Source organism: Alligator mississippiensis, chromosome 3 (genome assembly GCF_030867095.1).
Source record: "Alligator mississippiensis isolate rAllMis1 chromosome 3, rAllMis1, whole genome shotgun sequence".
Lineage (NCBI taxonomy): Eukaryota > Metazoa > Chordata > Crocodylia > Alligatoridae > Alligator > Alligator mississippiensis.
This window is the reverse complement of record NC_081826.1, coordinates 20,826,845-20,852,634: the sequence shown is the minus strand read 5'-3', so window position 1 is coordinate 20,852,634 and position 25,790 is coordinate 20,826,845. Positions and strand designations below refer to the sequence as shown.

The window sequence follows — 25,790 nt, the reverse complement described above, 5'->3', positions numbered from 1 at the left end:
CCTGACCTCTTTGAATGTGACGGTTGTATAGCCAAGTACTTTGAAATCAAGTTGTTAAAGCAGAAGGGACACTTACAACTGAATGCATACTTTGAGTCATGCAAAAAATATGGATCCGTGATTAGGAGAAAGGAGGCTACCAGTAAAGCAAGTTAGGAATTAGCAAACTAGTTCAGAGTCCTGGGTTATGCTGTACCCACGATGAAAAAATTTTTACTAAACAGAGGGATGAAATACTCATCAAATTCTCAACTGCATCTGCTTGCACAGTTTGTAAGTTGGTAGACACAATATCTGGATAGCATCCAAGGGGAGGAAGTAGATTTGAATTGTTCTTCCACCAAGATTGATTCCTTACACAGTAGACAATGAGTCCCAAAATTAAGAATCTCAAAGACTGTTCCAGAGGTATCCTTTCCAGGAGGCCTCCATGTAAATCTCCCCAGCTACCTTAAGAACTGAGCTGTAACATGCTGTATTTCAAACTAAAGAAACTAGTTTGAAATAGTTGAGGATATTTGCAAGGGAATTCATAACTTGGTGATTTTTAGATACCTCCGTTTAGACTTTTTTGTGTCATCTGTTGCTTGTTGTGATTGAAAAAGTATTGAAACCATGTTTGATGGTGATCGGGCTAATAATCAGTTAAGCTACAAGATTAGCAGATAAAAGTGGTATTCAGAGTGGCAGGTATCCAGGTTGTAGCCATATTGGTCTAGAGGAAAAGGCAGTCAGGTCTCGTAGGAGAGATGGTATCTTTTATTAAACCAACAAGATTTTTACCAAAAAAAAAGTCTTTTTTCAAGTAAAGAATTTTTTTTGCAAAAATCTTGTTGGTCTAATAAAAGGTATCATCTCTACTACAAGTCCTGATTGCTTTATTCAAGGTGGCTACATTTATTCCACTCGCTATAACTCTAGGCAAGATCTTTCCAATGAAATTGCCTCTTCCCCTTAATTGTATTTGCGTTTTCTCTGCCACAAGGCTCTGGATGAGGGCAAGGGAGCAGGATCTCTTTCTTCAGATGCATGGCAGAGCAGTCAGTTCAATAAGAAAACAGGTCAGTCAGATGTTATTGGCATGACAAACTACACAAGTGTTGCCAAAGCAGTCCTGGGGGGACAGATGAGGGGGAATGGTTTATCTTTAGAAAGAAAGAAGCAGCCCTCTCGGGTATTGGTGAAAGATGGGTATGATTTTACACAGGGTAGGTTTTCAAACTATTTGGCAGATAAGGGGTAGCCAGACCTGCCAGCAGGATGTCCCATGGTGATGTCACCTCTGCTGCCTTTGTCTCCCCGCTCCAAGATTAGGCACCTTTCCCTTGTTGCTCTCTGATTAGATTGTCTCAAGGTTTCTCTTAAGTGGAAGAAATCTATTTCTCATGTTCCCCATATATTTTGGATCCAGGAGTAGATGGCATGTCTCTGTCTACTGCCACATTGTTTTCTCAGTCATTCCTCTCTGGATTTGGGGCTGTGTTTTATGAGGGTGAGCGATATCCCAGTGCTATGGAAGATTTCCACTCTGTTGCCTTCTCCTAGGAGCCAATTTATAGGATAGAAAGTGCGCTGTTCCTCCAATGGATATTTGCAGGGAAGAAGTTCTTCTTTTGCATATCCTACCTACCACCTGAGGAATAGGGGAGTGCAGTGGGATGGTGGCCAGGATGACAGGTAGTGAAATAAAGAAGTGTTGGGAATGTAAAGAGGCCAACTGAACATTTCTCAGGAACCTCCATGTGCAACAGATGAAGAGCCTGGGCTCTTCGCATGATCAGCTGGTGGCTCCATGTACTGTGGTACTTTTTAGCAAAACCCAAGTGTATGTGCTGGTCTAGTGGTGTAAGTGCTGTTGCCAAGAAAACTTAACTTATTTCACTCAAGGGACTGGCAAAAGTACTCTTACTGATATCAGTCACATCTCCACAAGGCGTGTTTGATGAGGTAGCTACCCTGGGAAGCATTTTCCCCCTGCCCGTTGCTCTGTACAACTCCTGAGAAACCACCAGTGACCCCTTTCTTGCCTTCTGCTCCGTGTCTGCGGCCCCGCTAGGAAATCTGGAGCTTTCTCGTGCACGGTGCTCCGGATTGAGTTGCTGCTCTGTTCCTACGTCTGGCTTTGCAGAGCCATTTTACTGTAGTCTGCGTTGTTTAAATAATTATAACAGGAGGTTGAATTGTTGCACATGTTGTTTTTATGCTTGTCAAACTCGAGTTAAACAGAAACAAAGCCAGTCGTGCACGTAAATGCTCTCTGAGGGGTTGGTAGATAATACCATTTAAAAGACCCCTGCAGTTTTTGACCTGTTCTCAGCCCAGATCACTTTTCTCTAGTTAGTGCGTGAGCTCAGAGTTTAGTTTGGACCTAGCTCCTGAGCACAGCTGCCTGTTTGGAAACAAGCAGTCTCCTTTTTAACCTGGTGGTCGTTTCACTTTTTGTGTCTCGGCTCACGAACAGCAGATTGCTGTTTTGCTGTATGGCAAGACAAAAAGGAAACATGGCAGCCTGGCTTGAGGGGGTGGGGGCTGCAGGAAGGAGGCGAGGGTTTGGCTGCGTGAAGCCTACAGTCCTTCCCCGTGTCCGGGTGAGTCACGTACGCTCAGCCTGAATGAGTCACTGGGCTACAGCCTTTCTCCCTGATGCAGTCACTGGGGCCTAGTCCATGGCTCCAGTGACTGCAGCACCAGTAACAATAGTGAGCATCGCACCCCCGCACGGCCCGAGACCACTTCCGACAACAGCCACGCCTGCAAGGGGGGCTCAGTCGTCTCGGCTCCGGGTGATAACGAATGTCAACAGCCCAGGCCAGGTTATGGTGAGGGAGGTTGTGCATTTACTGCAGTCAGTCTGGCAGGATGAATTTGTCTTCTAGATATTGTGCACATATTCATGTGTGTGTACAAGTGAGTGCGTGCGCACATGCATACGTGTTTATATGCATATACATGTACACACGGGTGTGAGCGTGTGAAGGCCTGGGTAATAAACCAAAGTTATGCAGTGATGCTCAACTTTTGTTTTCCACGCAGATTTGCTTGTTGCTGTGAGACAACCCTAAACTGCAGCTGAGTGAGCGCGTTTCTTGTTTTTTTTTTCCTCCTTGTTTTGGAAATCGTTACTAGTTACAGAAACAGCCATCTGCAGGTAAAATCTGTTGATTCATGCTAGCAAGCTGCCGTTCTTCCTTGTCCGTTGATCTAGCTAAACTTTACAGCACAGGAGAATCTGTTACGGCTTCCATTTCGGGGGAGGAGACAGCAGATCATTTAACAACTTTGTCAGGAGGGACCTCGCAAGGCTAAAAGTCATTTTTTGTAGGCTGTAATGTCCTGACAAGATGCTTCCTTTGGAAAGCGATGAGTTGCTTCTGTTATTTTCTCTGACATTCCTAGTGAAAAGCTATGAAATTAGATGTGGCAGTCCCTCCAAATTCATACGGTGTCATTCTTTGAGATCTGGCATACGCGGTCCTCATTTAGGATAAGAACTGACTGGTAGCTTGAGGGCAGGTGAGGGCTTCTTAGCAGCTTTATATTAATTTATCTCCAAAAGATGTGAACCAATGTATCAGGGGGGCTGGCATCTGGGAAGTCTGAATGTATGACTTGGCTGCACTTCAGACATCCCATCCCATCGAGCCGAGCCAACACTGGATATGTTTTCCTCACCCTGACAGCAAAAGGCAATCTATGCATCAGCTGGTTTGAGACGCATTTCCAGGGGCTGTAGAGACTTGTGTCCTATTTTCCCCTCCTCTTGCAGGCAGGCTATCTATTGTAAAGGTCAAGGAAAGGCAAACTCCTGTGGTTCTGTGTGCTGTCACAGAGATCTCTCTGAAGGCTGGGATGGGGGAGAGCCACAGGGCTAGACCTCGGTGAACCTTTTTCCTGCAAATAAACACCTATGATCAAAGTGGCATTTACATTTTACAAGTCTCCAAAGGGAAGCATTTGACTTGTCTGTAATTTGCAAGGAGGATCATGATTCCCTTTGAGCAGGACAGCTTTAAAAAAAAAAAAAATGGGTTTAAAAAGAAGAATAATCTGCCATAAAATTCTATGAACGAGCTTTTCCAGATCAAGGCCAGGAGAAGGTTTGCACAGTTTTTGGCCTTACAATTTTAGCTGAAGCCGTTTTCTGCCTTTTCCTGTATCTATTTGTGTCATCCCGCCACTGTGGTGTCTCCGTTCTTCCCTCTATCTGCGCAGCTTCATGTACCCACACTCTAGATGCATTACCCATGAAGAGAGGATGGGCTTGTGCAGTCACTAGAGAATGGGTCATGTTTTTTAGAGAAGGGGAACCGCAGACCAACTTGAAGGCTGCTTCCACATGTTAAAAAAATGGTGCTTTACTTAACCTCGGTGCATTCCTGCACCAAGCCCAGTGCTTGCCCAGAGTGCATTAGTTGGACCCGGCTCGCCCAGCATCTAGATAGATCAGGTGCTTTAGTGGGGCTTTTTTGGTGCTTTTATTTAATAGCTGATTGAATCATTTTTAGATAAAAGCGCCAAAAAGCCCCACTGAAATGCCTGATCTATGTAGACGCCAAGGAACCTGGTTGAAGTAACGCACTGCTTCTTCTGGTAAAGTGTTTTATTTTTTTTAACGTCTGCAAGCAGCTGAAAAGAGTTGGTCTAACTTTCTAACTGATTAAACCAAGAGTGTCAAATTTACAATCCGTGGGCTGGATTTAGCCCACAGCTCTGTGTCTGTGCCCGGTTGAGGCGTAGGATTTCTGGCATAGGACTTTTATGTGATAAAGTAACCCAAAGCAAAGAGCAGAATATTGTAAGGGAGAGAGACTTGTGGATGGAGCATAGAACCAGGATTCAGAAGGACGTTCAGAAGGTTCAGCCGGTGGTGTGGTAGGGACCTTGGGCAAGTCGCTTTGCTGCTTTGTATCTGTTTCCCCACCGGTAAAATGGCAAGAATGACATTAACCTCATTGTAAAATGTGTTGAGGTATACAGAAGAAGAGCTAGGTAGGAGAATAAATTAGAGGAGAATAAATAGGGGGAGATGAGCTGGAAAGCTCCCTTCTTTATTTAAAATAAGAGTAGTGGAATTATAGAAGTGACTGTGAAGTGTTCCTGCCTAGGCTGGAATCTGTGATCTCACCTGAGTGTGAACACATGTTTCCTTTACAGGCAGATCTAAACATGCCCTTTTTGATGGAATAACTGCCACACAGGAGGGTGATGAGGGGCTGAGCACGCTAGATCTATTCCAGTTTCTGTCTAACAACCTCTGACCTCCTCCAGTGGTAGGGACAGATTTCCTTGCTGTAACCACTCGCCTAATTCTGAGCAGGTTTGAATAAAATAGTGATGGAAATGCAAGAGCTGTGTTTACACGGGCACCCAACTGATGCTACCAGGAGGGTTCAATAGAGCTCCGGTAACAAGAATGGTATGTGATTACTAGTAAAGACCATGTGCAGCCTGAATTCTTCCCCCATCGTGGGTTACAAATCACGGGTCAGTCCTAAAATGCCCAACACTTCAGCATATCATAGCAGCTGCTACAAAACTTTGGGAAACAGGCTGTGTTTCGTTTCTTCTGTATATTGGTGTTCTCAAGAGATGTGACATAAGAGTCTTGTTTTGGCAAAACACTTAAACACATGCTTAGCCGTAAGTGTACACGTAATCCCATCCCTATTCCACAAAGCCTGTAAAAATGGACTTAAATAGATGATTAACATTAAGTATGTGCTTCGTTGTTTTGCTGAAGAGAGGCCTCTATGTATTAGCCTCCTTCCTCAGCCCACCAATGAATGATCTGTGTTAACATGTCAAAGTCATGTCCTTCCAGCCTAATGAAAGTAAACAGAGGAAGTTGACTGAGCACAAGATTGCATAGATTTACTTACTCCAAGATTGCTACAATGTAAAAAGCACCATCTTCTCCACACTGTAGCATTGCCATTTAAAAAACTGGCATTTAATGAGGACATATAGTGGATCACAAAAACTGATAGGTAAAGAATGATCTCATTTGGCACTGAAATGGATGTGCTGTTTGAGCTGGAATGAAATAGCTGTTAACATTGCACAAGAGAATAGTTATCCCAGGGCAACCTAAAGCCCTCCAAGCTGGTTCTGGCCCACGAAGCATTTGATCTGGCCTGCAGATGTGGGGCTTCAGCAGCTTTCAGTGGCAGGGGGCTTTGACTACAGTTGCTATCTATCCCCATGATGCTGCAGGGAGAAGCAGTAGCTGCAGGAGCTCTCCTTTGGGCTACCTTGTAGAAATGAAGCAGCAGTGACTGGGTCCTGATACCTACCCACCTCAGACCCAAGCTGGGTCATTCTGGCCCTCAGCCTGAAAATGTTGCTGGCCACTGCTGTATCCAGTGGAGATGAAAGTAGGATTCTGTATTGTTAGCTGATTTGGATTCCTCCAGTATCTTTAGACACTGGATGCCTTTTAGCATTTCAAACTACATGGTTAAAAAATTGAAAATGTGCCAGCACTGCAGTTTGATCCTTATATTAACCAATTTCAAATTCTCCAATTAGTAGACACTTAAAAAGGTGTTCACTTACCCATGCACTTCACAAGAACCAATTTCATAAGACCCTGCTCCACTCTCCAGTCCCTCCATTAATAAACCACCCTTCCTGACCGCCTATTATGAAGTAGAGCTTTGCAGAAGGCACAGAAGTTAGTTTACAAAATCCAGGGTATGCCAAAGGAAATGCAAGTCTGAATCCACAGCGGGTTTCAGCAGAGTTTGTGCCTTTTTTAAGGATTTGTGAAAGCACAAGAAGATGGGCTCCCCCAGACTATTTAGCTTGCAGTAGGTACAGCTGCCTGGATTCACTCTATGTAGTGATGAGAATTCCTTCCTGGAGGATGCTCCACTCACAACATAGGCAGCCATGTCCTGTGCTAAATTAAGTCTCTGAATAGTCCCAGCATGAACCAACGATAACGAGAGAAAAAATGATCTGCACCTCAGTGGACATGTCTACATGTGCATTAATGCACTGCAATTACAATGCAGTAATAACACCTGTAATAACAGGTGCTAACTTAATGCACAGTAATTGGCACTACTGCGTAGTAGTGCTGGCACACGTCTTTTAAGTGACACTAGTGCACAGTAGACTAATTCTAGTGCACTTTTAGCGTCTCATAGATATGCCCAGAGATGTATGTTTTGTAACCGCTATAGCTTGAGCCACTGGAAATGTAAAAGGGAGTCAGCCATTTTATAAATGCTATTTCTTAACTGTGTTACCTGAGCTTAAGTTTTTCTTAAATAACCTAGGGCATGTTTTTCCTCAAATTTATACTGGTATAAATTCATTAGAAGTGATGTTGATGCGTGGGATTAATCTGGTGTTATATCTATAATAGAGCAGAATTTGGCCCTTGAGACTGACCTTTCAGTAGGAGTTTCGGGTTTTCAGCACCTCTGAAAATCAACTATTTGTGTCTCCACACATATTCTGAGAGAGTTTCTGTGTTCCTTTAAGAGCTCCCATCTTCTTGCAAGTGAAATCTACACTGACATCAATATTTTTAAGTACATGAAAGTGTCGTGACAATTATATTCCACCCCCTTGATCAGCACAGATAGTTCATAATACAGCTTGTGTCATTTTGTTCTTGTCTGCTGTTGCACTGACTGGTGTTGATGTCATGTTTTTTAAAGAAAAAGAAATAAAACATTATTTTAAAAAATCCTTACATCCTCAGGGCTTCAGAAACCTACAGCTGCTCCTTGAAACATTTAAAAAATGCTGAGGAAATACTTTTAGAGCATTTAGGCCCTTGGCAGATGTTAATTTAATAGTACTGTGAATCTGATTCCTGATCCCAACAATTGTACATTCTGGCATGCCACATAAGTATGGCAGGGCAGGTGATTTGGGGGATCGGGTATCAGATCCCAATTGCTTTCAACTTAGCAGCCAATGTAGAATGTGGGATCCTGATCCCAGGCTTCAACTGCTCTGACAAATTGAAAGCTATGTACTGGGCTGCCCGGCATGGGGCTCTGCAAGTGGGAGGCAGGGGGAGCCAGCCAGCTCCATCTGCTCAGAAGCTCAGGAGTCCTGTACACAAGGCTGCTGATGCCTGGCTTTGTGTTACCTGGCAATGGCAGACCCCTATGCAGACCTCCTAGTTAGAGACCCTGGGCTGCCCTCTTCCTCGTGCTGACAAGCAACTGGTCAGGCCAGCCCCCACTCTGGAGCCAGGCCAAGGCTGCCCCATTCGAATACCAGTAATCAGCAGATTGTCAGCATGGGGAGGAAATATGTTATACATTCAGTTTGAGGCGCGTACAAACCAGCCACAAAGATGTTCTGCATATAATGAATATTTTTGTGGCTGGTTTACCATTTTATAGTGTCATCAATTTTCTGAATGTGTGGCACATTGCCATGTATGGCATGATTAACGTGCATTGCCTGGTGGGAGCTTCTAGAAAACTCTCCCACCTGTGCTTGACTTTTTTCAGTAGAAATTATTCCTAAAGTAAAGTTTAGTTATGTGACTGTAACATACAGCATCTTTACATAAGTCGATGCATCTATCACTTGTCTATTTTAACTCGCTATAGATAGAGGCACGGGATTCTGAAGTGGGGTCTGTGTATAGTAGCCGCTCGTCTTGCCCTCTCTCTCCTTTCCTTTCTGTTTGTTACAACCACAAGAAAGATGCACCTTCTTTCTTTATTTAGAAATCCTTGTTGATTTGTATCCACCCTAATTTCATAGTCCTATTTATGATTTGAGCCCTAGGGAAAAGTAATTAAGTTTAATATTAACCACACTCCATTTTAAATCTTCAGGCTTTTCAAAATAATAATTAATAGAAGCTGAAGCTTCTAAAAAAAGTTACAGTATTTATAGATGTAGCATCTCCTTTGCCCAGCTAAATGTGTTGGTTTTCTAATAAGCATTCAGACTGTGTGTCCTATCTTTGTTTTGAGGCCATTTTCTAATTTCAGTGCCTTACATTCTAAGATTTTCACTCTCTTTATTTTTTTGTGGGCCTGATTCTGCCACTCAGTTCATTGGGAAGAAGGATACACAGCCTTGTCCAGGCTTGGGTACTCTCTTGGGTGATGGATTTCTTTTTAAAATATAAATAAGACTAATTGTGTTTGTTTTGTTCTGCAGGTGTTTGTAATGCAACCTAATATGTCTGGTGCTTGGAGCTGACACACAGCTGGTGCCGAAATTCTTTTGGGAACATAACAGACTACCACGTTCACAGGAAGTTGAAGACATCTGAGAAAGTGGCTTTGGCTTCATCGGTATCTGCAAAAAAAAGAGACCACCATCTGAAACAGCCACGCACTATAATAGCTGCCATGGCAAGCAAAAGGAAGTCAACAACTCCATGTATGGTGCGAACCTCAGAAGTAATGGAGCAGGAAGTTCCTGAGCATGGAGAAGCCCTTAAGGAAAGGAGTGCAGGCATCTCACAGCAGGACTCTAAAGATGGCTGGGTGGCTGATACAGAAAGCTCTGTAAAAGATTGTGAGGTGGTAGAGGGGAAACCTCCAGTTGAGAGTCAATCTAAGAAGCTGCAAGGTGGTTATGAATGTAAATACTGTCCTTACTCAACACAAAACCTAAATGAATTTACAGAGCATGTTGACACTCAGCACCCAAATGTCATTCTCAACCCTCTCTATGTGTGCGCTGAATGTAACTTTACAACCAAAAAATATGACTCCTTATCTGACCATAACACAAAATATCACCCAGGAGAGAATAATTTTAAACTTAAATTAATCAAACGCAATAATCAAACTGTGTTAGAACAATCCATTGAAACAACAAATGATGTCCCTATTGCAAACAGCGGCCTAGAAAATGCGGAGTGTGATGAATCCCTTCATGGTGGGATCAGTGTAAGTAAAACCCCAATCATGAAAACAGGAAAACCAAAAGTGGAGACCAAAAAGGGCCCCAAGAAGCTGGAAGAGGGAGCTATGGAAAACCATGTGGATGGGCACCTCCCCCAAGTCATTACAGAAACCACCGAATCTATTGCTTGTATCAATGGAGCTGACCTGCTGCATGACGTATTGGCTCATGTTATGCCTTCTGTACAGCTGCCACCAAATATCAACCTTGTCCCCAAGGTCCCGGTCCCTCTGAACAGCACCAAATACAATTCTGCATTGGACACTAATGCAACCATGATCAACTCCTTTAATAAATTCCCTTACCCAACACAAGCAGAGTTGTCATGGTTGACAGCAGCATCAAAGCACCCAGAGGAGCAAATCAGGATCTGGTTTGCTACCCAGCGTTTGAAGCATGGCATAAGTTGGTCCCCCGAAGAGGTAGAAGAGGCAAGGAAGAAGATGTTTAATGGTACCATCCAGCCAGTACCTCAAACAATCACAGTGTTGCCAGCACCTCTGACAACTGCAAAAATGTCTCAGCCAATCATCCAGACTGCTTTGCCCTGCCAGATACTGGGACAGACTGGCCTGGTTTTGACTCCAGTGTCAAATGGATCGACAGTTTCCTGCTCACCAATTACACTTGCTGTTGCTCCTAACCAAGGACAGAAACGGACAACACAAAACCTACCGGGCGCTCCAGAATCCAAGCGCCCACATGTAGTTCAGGTGCCTGAGGTAACGACCAAGGCAAACGCCGCATCATTGACACCAACAAATGAGCGAAAAAAGACCAAGGAGCAGATAGCAGAGCTAAAGGCCAGCTTTATCATGAGCCAGTTTCCTAACGATGCAGAAGTCTATAGGCTAATAGAAGTTACGGGTCTCTCCAGGAGCGAGATCAAGAAGTGGTTCAGTGATCACAGGTACAGAAGTCAAAGGGGCATTGTTCACATCACTAGCGAATCCTTAGCGAAAGATCAGTTAGCAATTGCAGCTGCACGCCACGGGCGTACATACCACGCATACGCAGATTTCACCACCCAGAGGTTCAAAGAGAAAACGCAAGAGCAGCTTAGAATCCTGGAAGATAGTTTCCTTAGAAGTTCTTTTCCGACCCAAGGAGAACTGAACAGGCTTAGGGCAGAAACCAAGCTGAGCAGAAGAGAGATCGATAGCTGGTTTTCTGAGAGGAGAAAGCTAAGGGATAGCATGGAGCAAGCTGTCTTAGACTCAATGGGCTCAAACAAAAAAAGCAAGGATCGAGGCACCCACAATGGTACAATAAGCCAGAGTGAGCTGCTGAATAGCTCCCACCTACCCAGTTCGCTATCTGGATCTTCCATAGCATTTAATGAAAAAACCCAAGAACAAATTCACCTACTGAAGAGCACATTTGCAAGAACCCAGTGGCCATCACCGCAGGAGTATGACCAGTTAGCAGCACAAACTGGGCTCACTAGAACTGAAATAGTCCGCTGGTTCAAGGAGAACAGATCCTCTCTAAGAATGGGGACATTAAAATGGATTGACCAGTATCAGCAGCAGTATGTTGTTGATGGTCATAATGAGCAAAGCCAGAAAAAGGGATCAAAACGCACTGAGAGTCCAAAGAATGGTAACGAGGTGTCTCGGCAGCATTACCAGGAGCATAAAAGGCTGAATGAAGAGAATGTGGGTAAACTAGTGGTGAGGTCTAAAAGAGACTGTGAACCACTGAGAGACTCTTTGTTAGGGAACCAGACTGAGGGCATGGACAGATTGGAGTGCCATAGTCAAGATGGTCATGCTAGTGAGGAGAACGAGGAGACTGGAGATGTGAACTGGGTGGAGGTGACAGTAGGGGATGACGACGCTGTCTCAGACTGTACAGACAGCTGGAGTCAAGCAGCACCTGAAGGCCAAGCAGAGTTGGCAGATTTTGATTCTGAAAGTATATCTGGAGACAATTCCCACCTTTAGACAGGTAATGATGATACCGCTCTGCTTTGGTCTGAGCTGCCTTCAATCTTGGCAAGTTTCAGTGGCCACTGAGTTTTCAATTTAAATGCTAGCAGCAGGCTCCTGAGGCATGCTGGATACTTGAGTGCAGGAGAGCTGGTCCTAAGTGTTCAGTACGGGAGGGATTCAGAGCAGGGTTTTTAGTTTCTCTCTAAGAGGTCCCTTCTGGCCCTGCTTCTCTATGATTCTGTGCATTTGGGCGTTTCGCATGTCCTGGATGAGAGAGGATGTTTGGAATCACTTATTAAGCAGAAACTTTCTGCCTTTATTTGACCTCACATAAGCTCTTTAGAGCTTGGTACAAAGTATACTGATCAAGCCGTACAAAGAAAAAGTAGGTAACCATAGTTACTAATGTCCATCTTACTCACATAATGATGATCTCCAGCGAATAAAGGCCATAGCTATTTTTGCAACAGGTCACCATGGATTTTGGCAGTGAAGCAGCCTGACCTGCTCTGTGAAGAGGTCGGGCTTCAGCGACAGGGCCCGGTACAACAATTCTCTCTTATGCAATAGCAAACAACAGAATATTGTTCTAGATTGCAATGGCATGTGCAAGAGAACCCCCTTTCTGCGGGGTGAGGGTGCTTTCTCCAGCCTTTCTACTGTTAAAGGTATATATACAGACCAAGGAGAGACATGCTGTTTGAAGTGCTTTAAATGCCTTTAAAGCAGGGGCAGGCAGTTATTTTGGGCAGAGGGCCCCTTACTGAGTTTCGGCAAGCCATCAAGGGCTGTATGACAGGCAGTCCAGGGCAGATTAATATTAATTTTGTAAATTTTTTAGGGGCCCCGCAGGTCAGATAGAATGGCCTGGTGGGCCGCATTTTGCCCACCCCTGCTTTAAAGAGTTAGCAACAAAAAGGGTACAGACACTTGCACCCAATGAAGTGCTTCAAAAGAGCCAAAGCAATTTAAATCTGCAAAAAAATTGAAACATCTTTGAAGCTCTTCTTGAAAAGTCTGTGTCCCACGGTGCCCCACTCCTCACCTCACCCCCTATAGGAGTGCGGAAGAGAAGGGTAGACAGCCAATTTGCAGTCTCCTGCGTGCTTAGCTGTCCTGGGAACCCCTAGAGACCAGAGCTAAGAAGCATTCAGGGATTCCTGCTCTGCAGTCCCCATACGCCTTCATGACCATTTTGAAATGCTCCCGGGGGGAGGGAACATGAAGGAGTGGAGCCAGAGAGTGCAGCAGCACAGTCCTACCCCTTTTTGGCAATGGTGCATGTGAGCTCTCTGTGTGGGGTCTGTCAGGGAACCCTGACTTCCATATAACTCAGGAGCCCTGGGGGTAAGCACTGCCCCTTATACCCCTCTTTTCCCTACTTCTGAATTCTGCGGAGAGGGTGAGGAAGGGGAAGGATCAACAGCAGGCAGAACAACGCTCACCCGCCACAACCAATGAAAACAAGGGCTCTGGCCAGACCCTGCACCGAGCAGTTGCTAAAAATGTGCATATGAGATCTCAAAGTTTAAAAAGGTGCGTCATTTAAAGTCTTGGAATTCATTTCTGATCTCAGTTCTATCAGAATAATTAAATTGACTTCCTGGGCTTAAACATACTCTTGAATTCACTGACATCTCTGAAAACTTACCCTGGTACAGCTGAGATGAGAATCTGTTTCTTCACCTGGATCCTCCTTCACTTATCTAGCAGACTATTTGAGAAGTACTACACTTGATTAGATAATGCCTGTTTTGGAAATAATTAACCATGCTCTGATCCTTAATAAATGGAAGGAACCCACATGAAACTTAGTTTAACGTGCAAAATTCAGCATATATTTAAAAATATGCAACACATCTCTCCAAGGTAGGAGACTGAACTGAGAACAGTCTAGTTTTTTAAACCTGTTTAAAACTATCCTTTTTGTAAAATGAAATAACCTCAGCATTGCAAGCAAAAATTGTAAGGTGCCACAGGTATATGTAACACCCCTTATTACAGGAAATCATGAACCAAATTTTCTGAATCGCAAGTACCTCAAAGCAAGAAAACAAGATCCATATGCTGCCTATGCATATAGATTGGTCAAGGAAGGGACTGTAGGTGCATTGTGGGACTGCATTGTAATGAGTAACTGGAACAGACACCTTACTCATGCTTTTCAGGCCCACTCACAATGCAGCGGTGTAGCATATGTTAGAGCTGAGTTTTCTGAGTAAGAGTATTTGGAACAGCACTAGCAACATTGCTACTACCACTGCAGCAACTTTTGCTTTGGAGATGTTCTTTCTGTGGCACAGAGATTAGCTTGTGTGGGTTTCTCTTTCCTCCAACATCTTCTGTGTTTCCACCAGTTTACCCTTTTTTGCCAGAAAGTTTCAAAGGAGTGCTAGTAAAAGAAGCATACGTTTTGACAAAAAAGGAGTTCCCTGTTACACTGGGATCAGGTTAGTAGGAGCTTCACCTATTAGATTATTCAAGACAATAAAACTTTGCTCTGAGTCTCACTCCATTTGTAGCACATTGGGTAAAGCCTGACGCTCTTAATCTGTTTTGTTTTCCTTCACACAAATTATACTCCTGTAGCACTCAAAATGTAAGTGCCTGCCCTCTAGTGACAGATTCTGAGCCTTTGACACACTTGGCACTGTCTGCTTGTCTCAAAGTACTGTACTGCTAGTATTGTTCTGGTAGCCTCTGAACTATTACTGCAAGCCTTGGAAAGTCCACACAAAGAACCCAGAGATGCAAGAGGATGATGAAGGTCATCTATCAACTATTTCAAGTGGGGGTAGAAAGACAGTAATTGTTCAGGTCTGTTTTTTTCCCTCCTGAAAAACAATTTGAAAAGTCTCCATTTGAAATGAAGAATTAAAATGTTTTGTACAATTTATTTTTATACTGAACCTAATGATTCTAAGTTACGTAGTAATAGGTCAGATGTTTATGTCAGTCGTAGCAGTGTAAATTCCAGGCGGTGGGATTTCCGTGTCCTTCTGGCAGCACACAACAGCAGTTTAGGGTAGAAACTGAAGATTAACGCTGTATCTAGTGAACCTGAAAGGGAATTTTTGATAGGCTGAGTATTACTAACCAAAGTAGAATTTGCCCAAGCCTCCTGCAGGTCTCGGGCAAAAGATTGATCCTTCCAGCATTCAAGCAGTCAACAGCAGACTGGAAAGTCTGTTTTGGACTGACTTGGAATGGAAAATGCTGCCTGGTAGGAGTTGATAATGGGGAAACAGATGAGGTTTTCTAGTTCGTGCTTTGGAACCTTAGAAAAGCTCCAGTCATTACATGAAATGCTCATAGCTGAAGTCATGCAAATGTACAACTTTGCTATTTCCATTGTTCTTGTTTAACAATGGCATTGTTAAGTAATTAACTTAGTGTTGATATGTATATTGTAGTAATGTGCAGGACTGAGAGGGACCAGTCCACTATGTCCAAAAGACATCCTGTTGAGGATGACACCCAGAAATCAAATTTTGTAGTGAGAAATTTCTAAGGTCTGTTGGGAAGGAGGTTGCTGGAGACCAGGGATGGCAGACTTCCCCACGTAGCTAAGAGTTAGCTTAGGGTTTCAGGTCCAAAGAAGTCCAAAATTCCCAGCTAAACTTCTCTTTGTGAATCCACTGGGTTATCTTCTACCTGTCATCAGAAGGCAGTGGTTTCTGCACAGCTGCTTGTAAAGCCTAAGAAGTCTGTGTGTTTGGGGGCATGCTTGAAGCTCAACTTACGTTTTGTATTCCAGGTTCAGGAATCCTGGCAGCTGAATACATACAAGCGGCTTTGTTGTGAACTTGTTTTGCTCTCTGAATCCACAGTGCAAGTCCATGTTTGTCATTACTTAGAGAAATTTTTGCAATAAACTAAGGACAACCAAGCTCAGAAAAATGATATATTCTTTGTCCATCCTTTAACAAAAATATAAGACAGATGCAGTGTGGGATGTATGCTTCATAGCCTGCCAAGTTACCTGTTGTTTTTCAAGCAGGCCACTGGGTTTTGAACATTTCTGCAGGTTTTTCTGAAAAGCCTGACCAGAATGGGAAATGATAGTGCAGGGCAATTCCTCTGAAAGCTTTCATCACCAAGTGCTGCTGATTGTCAGAACATTTGACATTTTACTTAAAGCCCAGTCTCCTAGAGTTGTTATAGCATAAGGATCTCAGCTTTTCAATTTTATTTTTTTTTTAAATAGTAATTTTCTAGCCTTCCTGGGTGCCTGCAGATGTGCAGGGCCATTGCTCCGACACACTATAATTACAGCACATCAGAGCAGACTTGATTAACAGAGTCTGCTGGAGTACACTAAGTAGCATGCTCCAGCAGCCTCTGTATCTCATATATTCAACATCTCCATGCTTCAAAACGGCAGTAGCGGCACCTCAAAGCTTGTCGAATGAGCTTCAGTCAAAGAGCCCCCTCCCGCCATTTTGAAGTGCAGGATGCTGAGTGCACCAGAAGCTGCGGGCACTTTAATTAGAATAGCTCTAATTAAAGCACTACTCCCCACCCCTCAAAGCATGAGTAAAGATGCCCCGTGTTTTTGGAGAAAAATCATGAACATGGAAATGCTAATGGGCGCAGTGATCAGAAGGAAAATGAAAAGAACCTAGTTCTGCAAGTGTCGTGTTATTTAAGGCTACCTCAGGTGATTTTGGAACTTGATTCATGCATTTTAAACACATGGTCATAGTGGGATAGTGGCATTTTGCATCAGATGTCACGTCATCTAAGTTTTGCATTATGTTGTTTAGATTTCTATGTCAATTTTTTAAAAGTGCTTTGCAAACTTTTCCCACTATATAGTTAACAAATGTAAAAGCACCTTTGGACAGTTCATATTATCAAGTGAGACTCTCCCTAGTGCAAACAACTTGCACTACTAAAGCCCCTACTCTCAGGCCCCTGTCTCTCTCTAGAAAGTATTTGCTTTTGATCTCATAGGGACAGCATGCTTGTTTAACACAAACTATGTCATTGAGTCATTGCTGAGATCTGTATTATAATAAAGAGTGCGATTTCTCCTAGCAAGTGATTTGGCATCTTCTGTGAAGTGCTGGTGCCCTAAACTGTTGACTTCAGTGGAAGTTAAGGGTACCTGGTGCCCTTTAGAAACAGGGCCTGCAGCCATCAATTCTTTTCTCTTGCAGGTGGTGTGGAAGTGGCAAATCCTGATTTATTTTTTTTTTCCCCCTTGGTTGCCCCAGTTTTATTAACATCTATAAAACCTGGCAAATCTTAAATGTTAGGGCTTTGAGCTGTGCTAAAGTGCTTCATGACTTTGAGATCATCAGGTTTATGCTCCTTCTAAGCAGAGGGCCTCCTGAACAAAATACCTCCAGGCTGGCAGAGCTAAGACACGCAGCATTACCTTCACCCATCCTTGACTCCCCAGTTTGAATGACAATACCCGTATACAGATGGGTTTTTAAGGTACTAGTCCCAGGGCAAGGCTATAACTCCCATGTGTTAAGAGCCATTGCAGGACTCTTAACTGTGCCTCATTTTAGGTCCTATATTAGTATAAATACTATATAATAGATGACTGTGCCGATTGATCATTGCTTAAATGATAGGCAGCTATCTCTGCCCAATGTAATTAGCTGCTATTCAACTGAAAACTTTAAATTAAATATGGAACTGATTAATGGTTATGAACTTTGACCCCCGTGCAGATATAATAAGATCCTGTGCTTTTTCTCATACACAGCACTATGCTGTGTTGAAAACAAATTATTTCTAATGTTAGTTTAAGTCTAGCATATTTTAAGGATATAAATCCATTCCCAAACTAACACTGAAATCTATTTAATTTAAAAGAAAACCATTTTCAGTGTTCAGTTTTAATACTTCTGTTTTCTGCAGAATTTGAGGGGGTAACTTCTATCCAGTGGGATTAAATAGTCTGTAAACTCCATAAATGAGTCTCGATATTGTAAAGTAATTCAAGTATTTTTTATGATTTATCATTTTTACATTTATCATTCTCTTACTGACTACTTATATAGTGTCACAAGAAGGCTGCTTATCTCAGGGAGAGGATGGGACTTTCAAAAGTGCACTGTATTTACCAGGCACTCTTCTCATTAAGTTTTGCCAATAACTGCCATCAGAAGAAGGGTATAGGCAACTGTTGATCCTCTGGATTATGGTGTACATGTAAGAGGTCTAGTCAGACCTCCTGAATCTTTTTGTGGCTGACAAACCCAATTCAAGAGTGACACGGCTTGTTGCAAGTTTCACAGATTCGTATGTTGTCTGAGGTGGAGTCCGAAGGAGAAAAGCAAGGCGTTCAGTTGATGCTGCAAAAATTCCACTTGTGGAATAGAAGAAGATCCATTATTAAGATTTTTGACCAACTCCCAACTGTTGTCAGTGGTTCAGGGTCAGATTCAGACCATAGGACTGCAAGACCCATCCCCGTGAAGGTTTTCAGTCAAGTTACTCTGAATGTATACCTTCTTTACAAATGTATGAGGTCAAGATCAGGCCTGTTGACACCATGTGCGTGCATGATGAACAGAATTTACTCTTTACTTAAATACAACACAGTGGGTGCATCTACACAAGATGCTACTGTGCAGTGGTTACTGTACGTTTATTTAGTACGTGTATAAGCAAGTACTAAATAAATGTGTAGTAGCTAGAATTACTGCACAGAAGTCCTGGCAACCACCTTTTTAAGCGATACTATTGCACAGTAGCCTAATGGTACTGTGCAGTAGCATCTCAGCATGATTTTTTTTTTAAATCAGGCTACTGTGCAGTCATTGTCTTGTGTAGACATGCCCAGTGTGCAGCCTGTGCCAGAGAGGTTGGCAGGTGCTGCTGGTTTTCTTCATAGCACCTTTTCCCCTTGGGATGATCTCTGCAATGTTTCTTCAGAACTGGAATTTTTATTTACAAAATCCATTAGGCCAAATGTGCAGGATTTTCCTCTAATGTTTGTATAACCTTCTTATTCTAGTGTTCCTATAATCCTTCCCCCCCGCCCCAAAAAAGAATGTATTCTTCAACTGAAGAAATTTTTCCACGTGCCCTTCCTGTTCAGGGCACTTAGCTTCTCTACCTCTTTCTTAGCAGCATTGGCGTGGCAGTGAGAGCCCACTGATCCTCACATAGATATGCCAGAAGCAGCATGGGAATCCCATGCAGAGAGATTTCCAGCTCACTGTTTTCCTAATGTACACATCATTATGTATCAAGCACATGGTCCTGCAGCGTGCCTCAGTTCCTGTTGACCTCAGTGAAAATCAAGGTCTCATCATCTCACCAGATCTCATCCTTGTCGATTCAGTAAAAGTATGGATGCAGTATCAGGGTTTCCCTCCCTTTTCATTCATCTTCTCATTTCTCTAATGATTCTGGGTTGTACCTTAAAAGGCATCTGTATTGCCATTGACATAACTAGGCCCCCAGGACTCTCTCCTTCCTGCTGAAATCAAAACATTTTCTACCATTGACCCCCAACAGGAGCTGAATCAACCAAAAGTGTACTAGAACGGCCTAGGACAGCGGTTCCCAATCTGTGGTACGCGTACCACCAGTGGTATGCAGACAACCTGTCAGTGGTACACATTAACAGACTGAAAAATTTGCTAGTGTTACTTAAGGTTGTTGTTTTAACATGGTGGTGCATAACCTATAAGAGTTTGGGAACCACTGGCCTAGGAGCTTAATTTTGAGAACCTGTTTCTTGCAGTTCCCACATAACTCCACTTGGGTTTTGGTGAAAAGTGCTTCTGGGGAACAATCAGTCATTAAATGAGGGCAAAAAGGGCAGATAAGCCTAATGCAAGAGTTGAAAATGTGTATTTATTTAAGTGGGAGTTTTGATTAACGATTACAGGATCTATTTTTGTGCATGCGTGCATGCATGCGTGTGTGTGCGCGTGCAAGCCCCATCACAGTCACAGACCAGCATCCTGAAAGACTTGAATCAGGATTGCTCAGAGATCTTTTCTACAATCCAGTAATTGAAAATGATTAACTAGTGCTAGGTTTTATCAGAATGGGTTCTGAAGACTGTAGGAGATGTGATGCGGTTAGGCTATGCTTCAGAGTAAACAGATGTGTGCACTTTCACCCAGTCTGAACACTTTGTGGATTTTCACATGGCGGGGGGAATCACCATTCTGAAAACTCCACTATAACTTGATCCTGTGCAGCGCCTTTGATTGGGGGAACTGGACGGAGGGGCCTTGGTAGGCTTATTAAATTTCTCTTCTGGGGTATTGTCTCTACTTACTGGGCACTTACTGTGGGTAGTAAAACACAGGAAAGATGGCAGGAGTAACTAGTCCTGAATCTATGCAACAAAGAAGTGCTTAACCCCACTGCAAAGATGAGGGCTTGTGAAGTTTCCAGGAGTATATATAGCAAACAGTTGCACAAAACTACCGATGTGCTCTAGCTGAGTGGAGAAGCAGTATCCTTCAAAGTAAAAGTCACGAAGGATGAACTGCTTAGTCGACTGTCATTTGGCAGCCCTCTGCAAACTAAGTTGTGAACCCCCCTTCTCCCAGATACAAATGATCCGGGTAAAACCGTACCTTACACTTTTGCGCAACCACTTGTACCTCTGCAGAATAGTTGTGTATAAAACACCTATTTTGATCAAAACTTGGTGTCTACGCAAAGTGCCCTGGGCCATGAATCAAGCTTCACCATGCCATGTAGATTCAGGGAAAAATCAAGTCCGTGACTGAGGAATCTGTCTGGAGGAGGTATCATTGAATGTTAGGTGAATTGAAAAATAAAAAAAATCTGGCATGCTGCATCAAGACCAAAAAAGATTTCTATGGGAATAGGAAGTCTTCAAGATACAGTTCATATAATATCACTATACATGTGAAGTAGTAAATTGAATGCTGTTTAAAGTGACCATGCTGATCATTTTAATAACAAAGAATACATCTCTCTTATTTTTGTAGGGATACCAATCAACCATGTTCTCCTGATAACTAAGGGGGAAATCCATCTGAACATGGAATAAATCTCTCTTTTCCTCCGTGGGACAAGATAGCCAACAAGTTATGACTCCAGGTAGAGCCGTGCTTGCAGAGGCACAGGGAGAAATAGTCTCATGGAGCGTCATTATGGATTTGTTTATAGTGCCAAAGTCCTACTACTGCATTAAAGAAAAAAGGGTCTTTGTACATAAATTTCTCCTTTGCTTCCCCTCCCCACCCCTTCAGCTACCTGATGCCCTCCCGAACTGGAACAGGTTGTACAATGTGGGAAGTTTGTTACCTTTTTAATTGGTGGAAATCATCTTGCTTGTTGTACCATCGCAGTTTGGGGTTTGATTTTCTTTTTTAATTAGTAACCGCTGTATCTGTGTCAATCTTCAAACAACGAATTTTGGAACCTTTTCAATGCAATCAGCACCTGATCCTAGATCTCCACCCCAGTGATGGTTTACATTTCAGCCCACTCAGTGAATCATGGGAGTTTTTGTTGATGTTGCCTGTTTGTTTTTTGCGTGGGATTTTGTTGTTTTTGTTTTTCCAGCCGTCTGCTGTTAGTTAAGTTATTTAAATCTCCACGTTTCTGTGCTAGAGTGAGGCAAATCTCTTTTCCAGGATCTCTCTCTCACTTTTGCCAAACCACTAACACCAACGTTTAGGCCTCAGACCTTAAGAATATGCCTCTATCTTGTTTGAGCACCTTTTTCTTTCAAGCAGTAATAACCCTACAAAGGGGTAACAATGGGAAAATTAAGGTTCTTCATAAGTGAACATGTTCAGATTTCATTGGTCGGTACCAAGATGGGCTACGTACTTTTTAGTCTGCCCTTCATGTTAGGTTGTTGTAGCGCACAACATACATTTCCGATTAACTCTTACCACTATATTTTTAGATCGATTCTAGGTCCTTGAGTGCACTTTTTGCAAATAACCCTAACTCTGTGTGTGTGTGTGCGCGTGTATACATGCACGTATGTGTGTGTACACGAGAGGGAGAGCGAGCAAGCAAGGAACAACTATCAGGTATAAATGTTGCAATCTGATTAGTTGTGTTTTGGAAACTTTCCCATATTTCAGTACACTGCACAAATATAATGCTAGGGAGTTTGAATAAAACCCATTTTTCTAACTTGTTGCTCATTTGTTGTAACTCAATAAACAAAGGCTAAACATGTTTTGTAACCTTTTTCGCTTCTCTCTCTCTTTTTTTATGTTGCACATGGGAGCTAAGTGCCTACTTCATTGATTCTCAACCAGGGTGCCATGGCATCCTGAGGTGCCTTGAGATCCTTTCAAGGGTGTCACACAATGTTAGCACTGCCATGTGCACAAACATGATTCACAAGATGAACCCGGAGATTTCAAACAAGTCCATAGCCATGGTCGTTCTGAGTTCTTTGCAACAAAGAAACTGCTCTATTATTTTTCTGTAGTCAAAAAAGGAGTGAAAACTAAGAGTTGGCATTTTCCAAGGGGTGTCTCAAGTCTAAAAGATGAAAAGCTCTGCCTTAGAAACATGCCTACACACACAACAAAATGCTCCCCCACCAACATTTTCAATGCTAAAATCTCATATGGTTGTAAACTGTGCAAAAAAATACCCCAATTACAATACTTGGGTCCTTTCAGATAAAGAAAGCAGATGTGGTAACCATTTTTTGGCCATAATCTCCAACTCCACAGAAAAGAGGTTGATGTTTTCTTTAATGTATCGCTGTTGTAGCCCCATTGGAGTCTATATACAGGTACATTCCACCATTTACTGCAAGCTGGATTTTAGCATTGAAGATGTCACATAAAGATCTGATTCTTCACTAATATAAGGTAAATGTTGCACATTTAGGACCCTGGCAGGCATTAGTTTAATTGCATGATCAGGATCTGACAAAGTTGTGTGTCCTGCCATGTCACACATGCATGGCAAGATAAGCAGTTTTGGGGGTCTGGGATAAAGTTTGTCAGATCCCAATCATGTGACAGGTGAATGGGGAGCCCAACATTATGGACCAAGTCCCCAGTGCTGGGCTTCCTGCTCGTCCAGGTGTTCAGAAGATACCAGGGGAAGTGTGACATCAGAAACTGGTCCCTGCTGACATGCTTCCAGCAGGACCCTTTTAGCCAGCTGATGAGCTAAGCCTGGGGAGGAGGGGGTGAAATAGGCCCCTCAAGCCATAGCTGGCCTGCCAGTTGATCCCATCTACCCTGCCAGCTGCTGCCAGGAGCCTGAGGAGCGAAGGCTAAGCCCCACTGTGCCACAGCTGGGGCTGGGCCTGGCTGCAAAGTATGCAGACTCCCTTCTCATTTTATCTGTTGCAAAGAGGTCAGACCACAACAGGGCAGAATTTTTTTAACGCACCCTGCAGCACCCTTGAAAGGATCTCAGAGCTTCGTCTTGCTTTCTTAATAGCATGAAGAATATTGACCCAGTATTGAAACAAAGCTTCTTATAAAAAGCTACCCAACTTTTGTCAGAAAGAAGATCAGAGGGCAAATGTTAAGCCTACCAACACACTAAGAATGAGAGAGGTAACTTCACATGCTGTGTCACTGCTCATAATGGGTTGCTGGTCATATGCTGTATGTTAAAGGTCAGCTATACAAAATATTCAATGTGCAGACAGGTTAAAGTACCCTTGTCAAGCTCTTTAAACTTGGAAAACTGCTTTGGATTCCTTTTTTACTTGAAATGGATTTCTTGCATATTCCAGGTCAGGAAGTACTTTATTTCCCTCATAGATAATGGAGCAATTTTACCAAGGAGGTATTTCATGCAGGCTTTTTCTTTAATTCTTCAGTAGATAATGAAACTCTAAATTCCTTTTTGTGAGACGGCAAGTACCAAGGGCTGATAGGAACATCAAGCGTTCTGTCTAGTACTGACATCCTGAATGTATTCACATTTGGGATGTTCATCTGGAACCGTCTTGTCACAGACTAATGAAAAGTCTCAGCTGCCATCAAAATCTATCATTTGCTTCAAGTACAAAGCATGTTTTGAGTTGCATCAGTTTGCCTCTATTTAGACAAATGTAAGAGTGGACAGGTGTAAGTTATATTGGAACAGCTTATCTCAGTATAACTGTTAACGATACCCTGGATGTTGATTTGTTTTCTACAGTGATGAAAATTAGTGTAACAGCAACCTACTAGGACTGTGTGAAGCTTCAGGTGGTGATTTGACTTGGAGGAGATTCAGCGGCCGAATCTGAATCGAATCAGGGAACCAATTTAAAGGTCCGAATCATTTCAAAGCTCATGGATGAATATTGAACTTTTATTTTCAAAGCACAACTACCAGTGACTACAGTTGCAGGTGTGGGTGCTAATCATGCATGGCATATCCCAGGATTTCAAGTTAGGTCCCTAGTTAGAGATTACCTGTCAGAAGTCTCTTCTAAGTCACTTGATTAGCATCCCACAGGGACCATTGGTAAAATTGGGCATACAATGCAATCCTTCAGAGAAGTGTGAACCATAGCCCCTTGTTTCTCTTCCTGCTATCCTGTGTTCCTTATAGGAATGGGCCTAGGTCTGTCACGAATGAACACCAACAAACCTACATGACTTCCTTCTGTAGCAAATAAAGCTGATGAGAGTAAAGATAGGAGGCTGCTTATGGCAGCAGGAAGCTAGACTGATCCAGTTCTTCATTCTAGGCAGCTTCTGTTCCTATCCTCTCCTGCATGTTGAGGTTCTGGAAGGGAGCATGCTCTAGCATACTGAAATTCTCCTTTGTTCACAAGTTCAAAACCATCTGCACCACCCTTTCCAGCTTCTCATCCCAGTTCGATTCTCCTTGCCAAACTGTTCTTAGACTTCTCATCCCACTCCTGGGCTTCTTTTCTAGCCATTTCCAGTTCTTTCCCCTAGCCTGGCTCTTGGACAGGCTCCAGGCTTCTTCCACATACCTTTCCTCCCCTCTACTGCTAAATCAGGCAGTTTGAGCTCCCTTGAAGAATCAGTGAGTGCATAGGACAGAGGGAAAAGATTTTGTGTGGAGGAGAGAGAAGGGTGATGTGGAGCTGTTAAAGTTTCTACCAGAAGGAACCGGGGCCAGCCCTGGGCTGCTGGAAGCCTTTTCTCCCCTGTGGTAAAGGATAAAGGGTCCAGAGATGCAGGAGAGAGTAGGAGCTTCTGAGCCACAACTGGGAGAGGAGAAAGGCAGCAACTGCAGTATGGTAGGGAGGATCTTCCCAGCAGTAACTGAGGAAGGAGTATGTGAGCTGCGTCCTACAATATCCTTCATAACAATGGTGTAAGAGGTTGCCCTCCCCAGCGCCATCTTCCCCATTATCCGTGCCTTACATGGGGTGCCCTTGAAGTCCCCTTTAAGGTTCTTGTGTCCCACCCTCTACTCGCCTGCCACGTCTTGATGGAAATTATTATACTGATGTTCTTCTAAGCAGGAGACTGCCTATTGTATTTCGTATGTTGGGGTCTTCCACCTCCACGGACCTTGACCCCTATCTTTCTCTAGCTAGGTCTCCCTGTTTAAACCTACCAAACAGGGTTTGACTCCGAGGCACTAGCCTTTGTTCCCTTGTGTTGAGGCTTGTGGCCCTCCTTTCTGCTCCAATCTGGAACCTGGCCTAGAAGCCCGGCCACTGGCCCCATAGCCAGGGGGGTGTAAGTTCAAGGCTGGGGAGTAGCCTTGAACTCACTGTCCCAGTCCCAAAAAAACAAAATTGGGTGAAAGGCCACTTTTCCCCACGCTCAGCACCAGCTCCTTCCTTTCCAGCGAGCAGGAGGTTGGGGCTGTGCGCTGGCCCCTGCCTGTACCATGGAGCTGGGGGGCACTGGGAGTGAGTGGGTGGGGAGCCAGTGGGAGCACAGGGCCTGCACTGGTGTCTCTCGGGGCCAGTGCTGGTGGGGCCCAGAGCAGGGTGGTAGGGGTACAGGGTCCCAGCCATCAGGGGCTCCCTGGAGCCGGGCCAGCTCCCCCCTCTTCCTGCTGGTGCAGCCCAGCCTGGATCCA

The 25,790-nt window shown here is 43.5% G+C and overlaps 1 protein-coding gene across 3 annotated transcripts in view; it reads left to right on the top strand.

Moving 5' to 3' along the window:
• Positions 1–22,001, top strand: part of ZHX2 (zinc fingers and homeoboxes 2) — a 127,644-nt gene extending 105,643 nt beyond the window's left edge. For 2 of the 3 annotated variants that reach the window (XM_059723790.1, XM_006269846.4), the window contains exons 3-4: positions 9,145–11,850; positions 20,780–22,001. In XM_059723790.1, the coding sequence (XP_059579773.1) occupies positions 9,339–11,846 (2,508 nt within the window). In that variant the 5' untranslated portion in view covers positions 9,145–9,338 and the 3' untranslated portion in view covers positions 11,847–11,850; positions 20,780–22,001. Of the gene's footprint in view, positions 1–9,144; positions 11,851–15,591; positions 16,874–20,779 lie in introns of those variants that run through there. The other variant, XM_059723791.1, reaches the window with a different exon arrangement.
• The last annotated feature ends 3,789 nt before the right edge of the window (positions 22,002–25,790 follow it).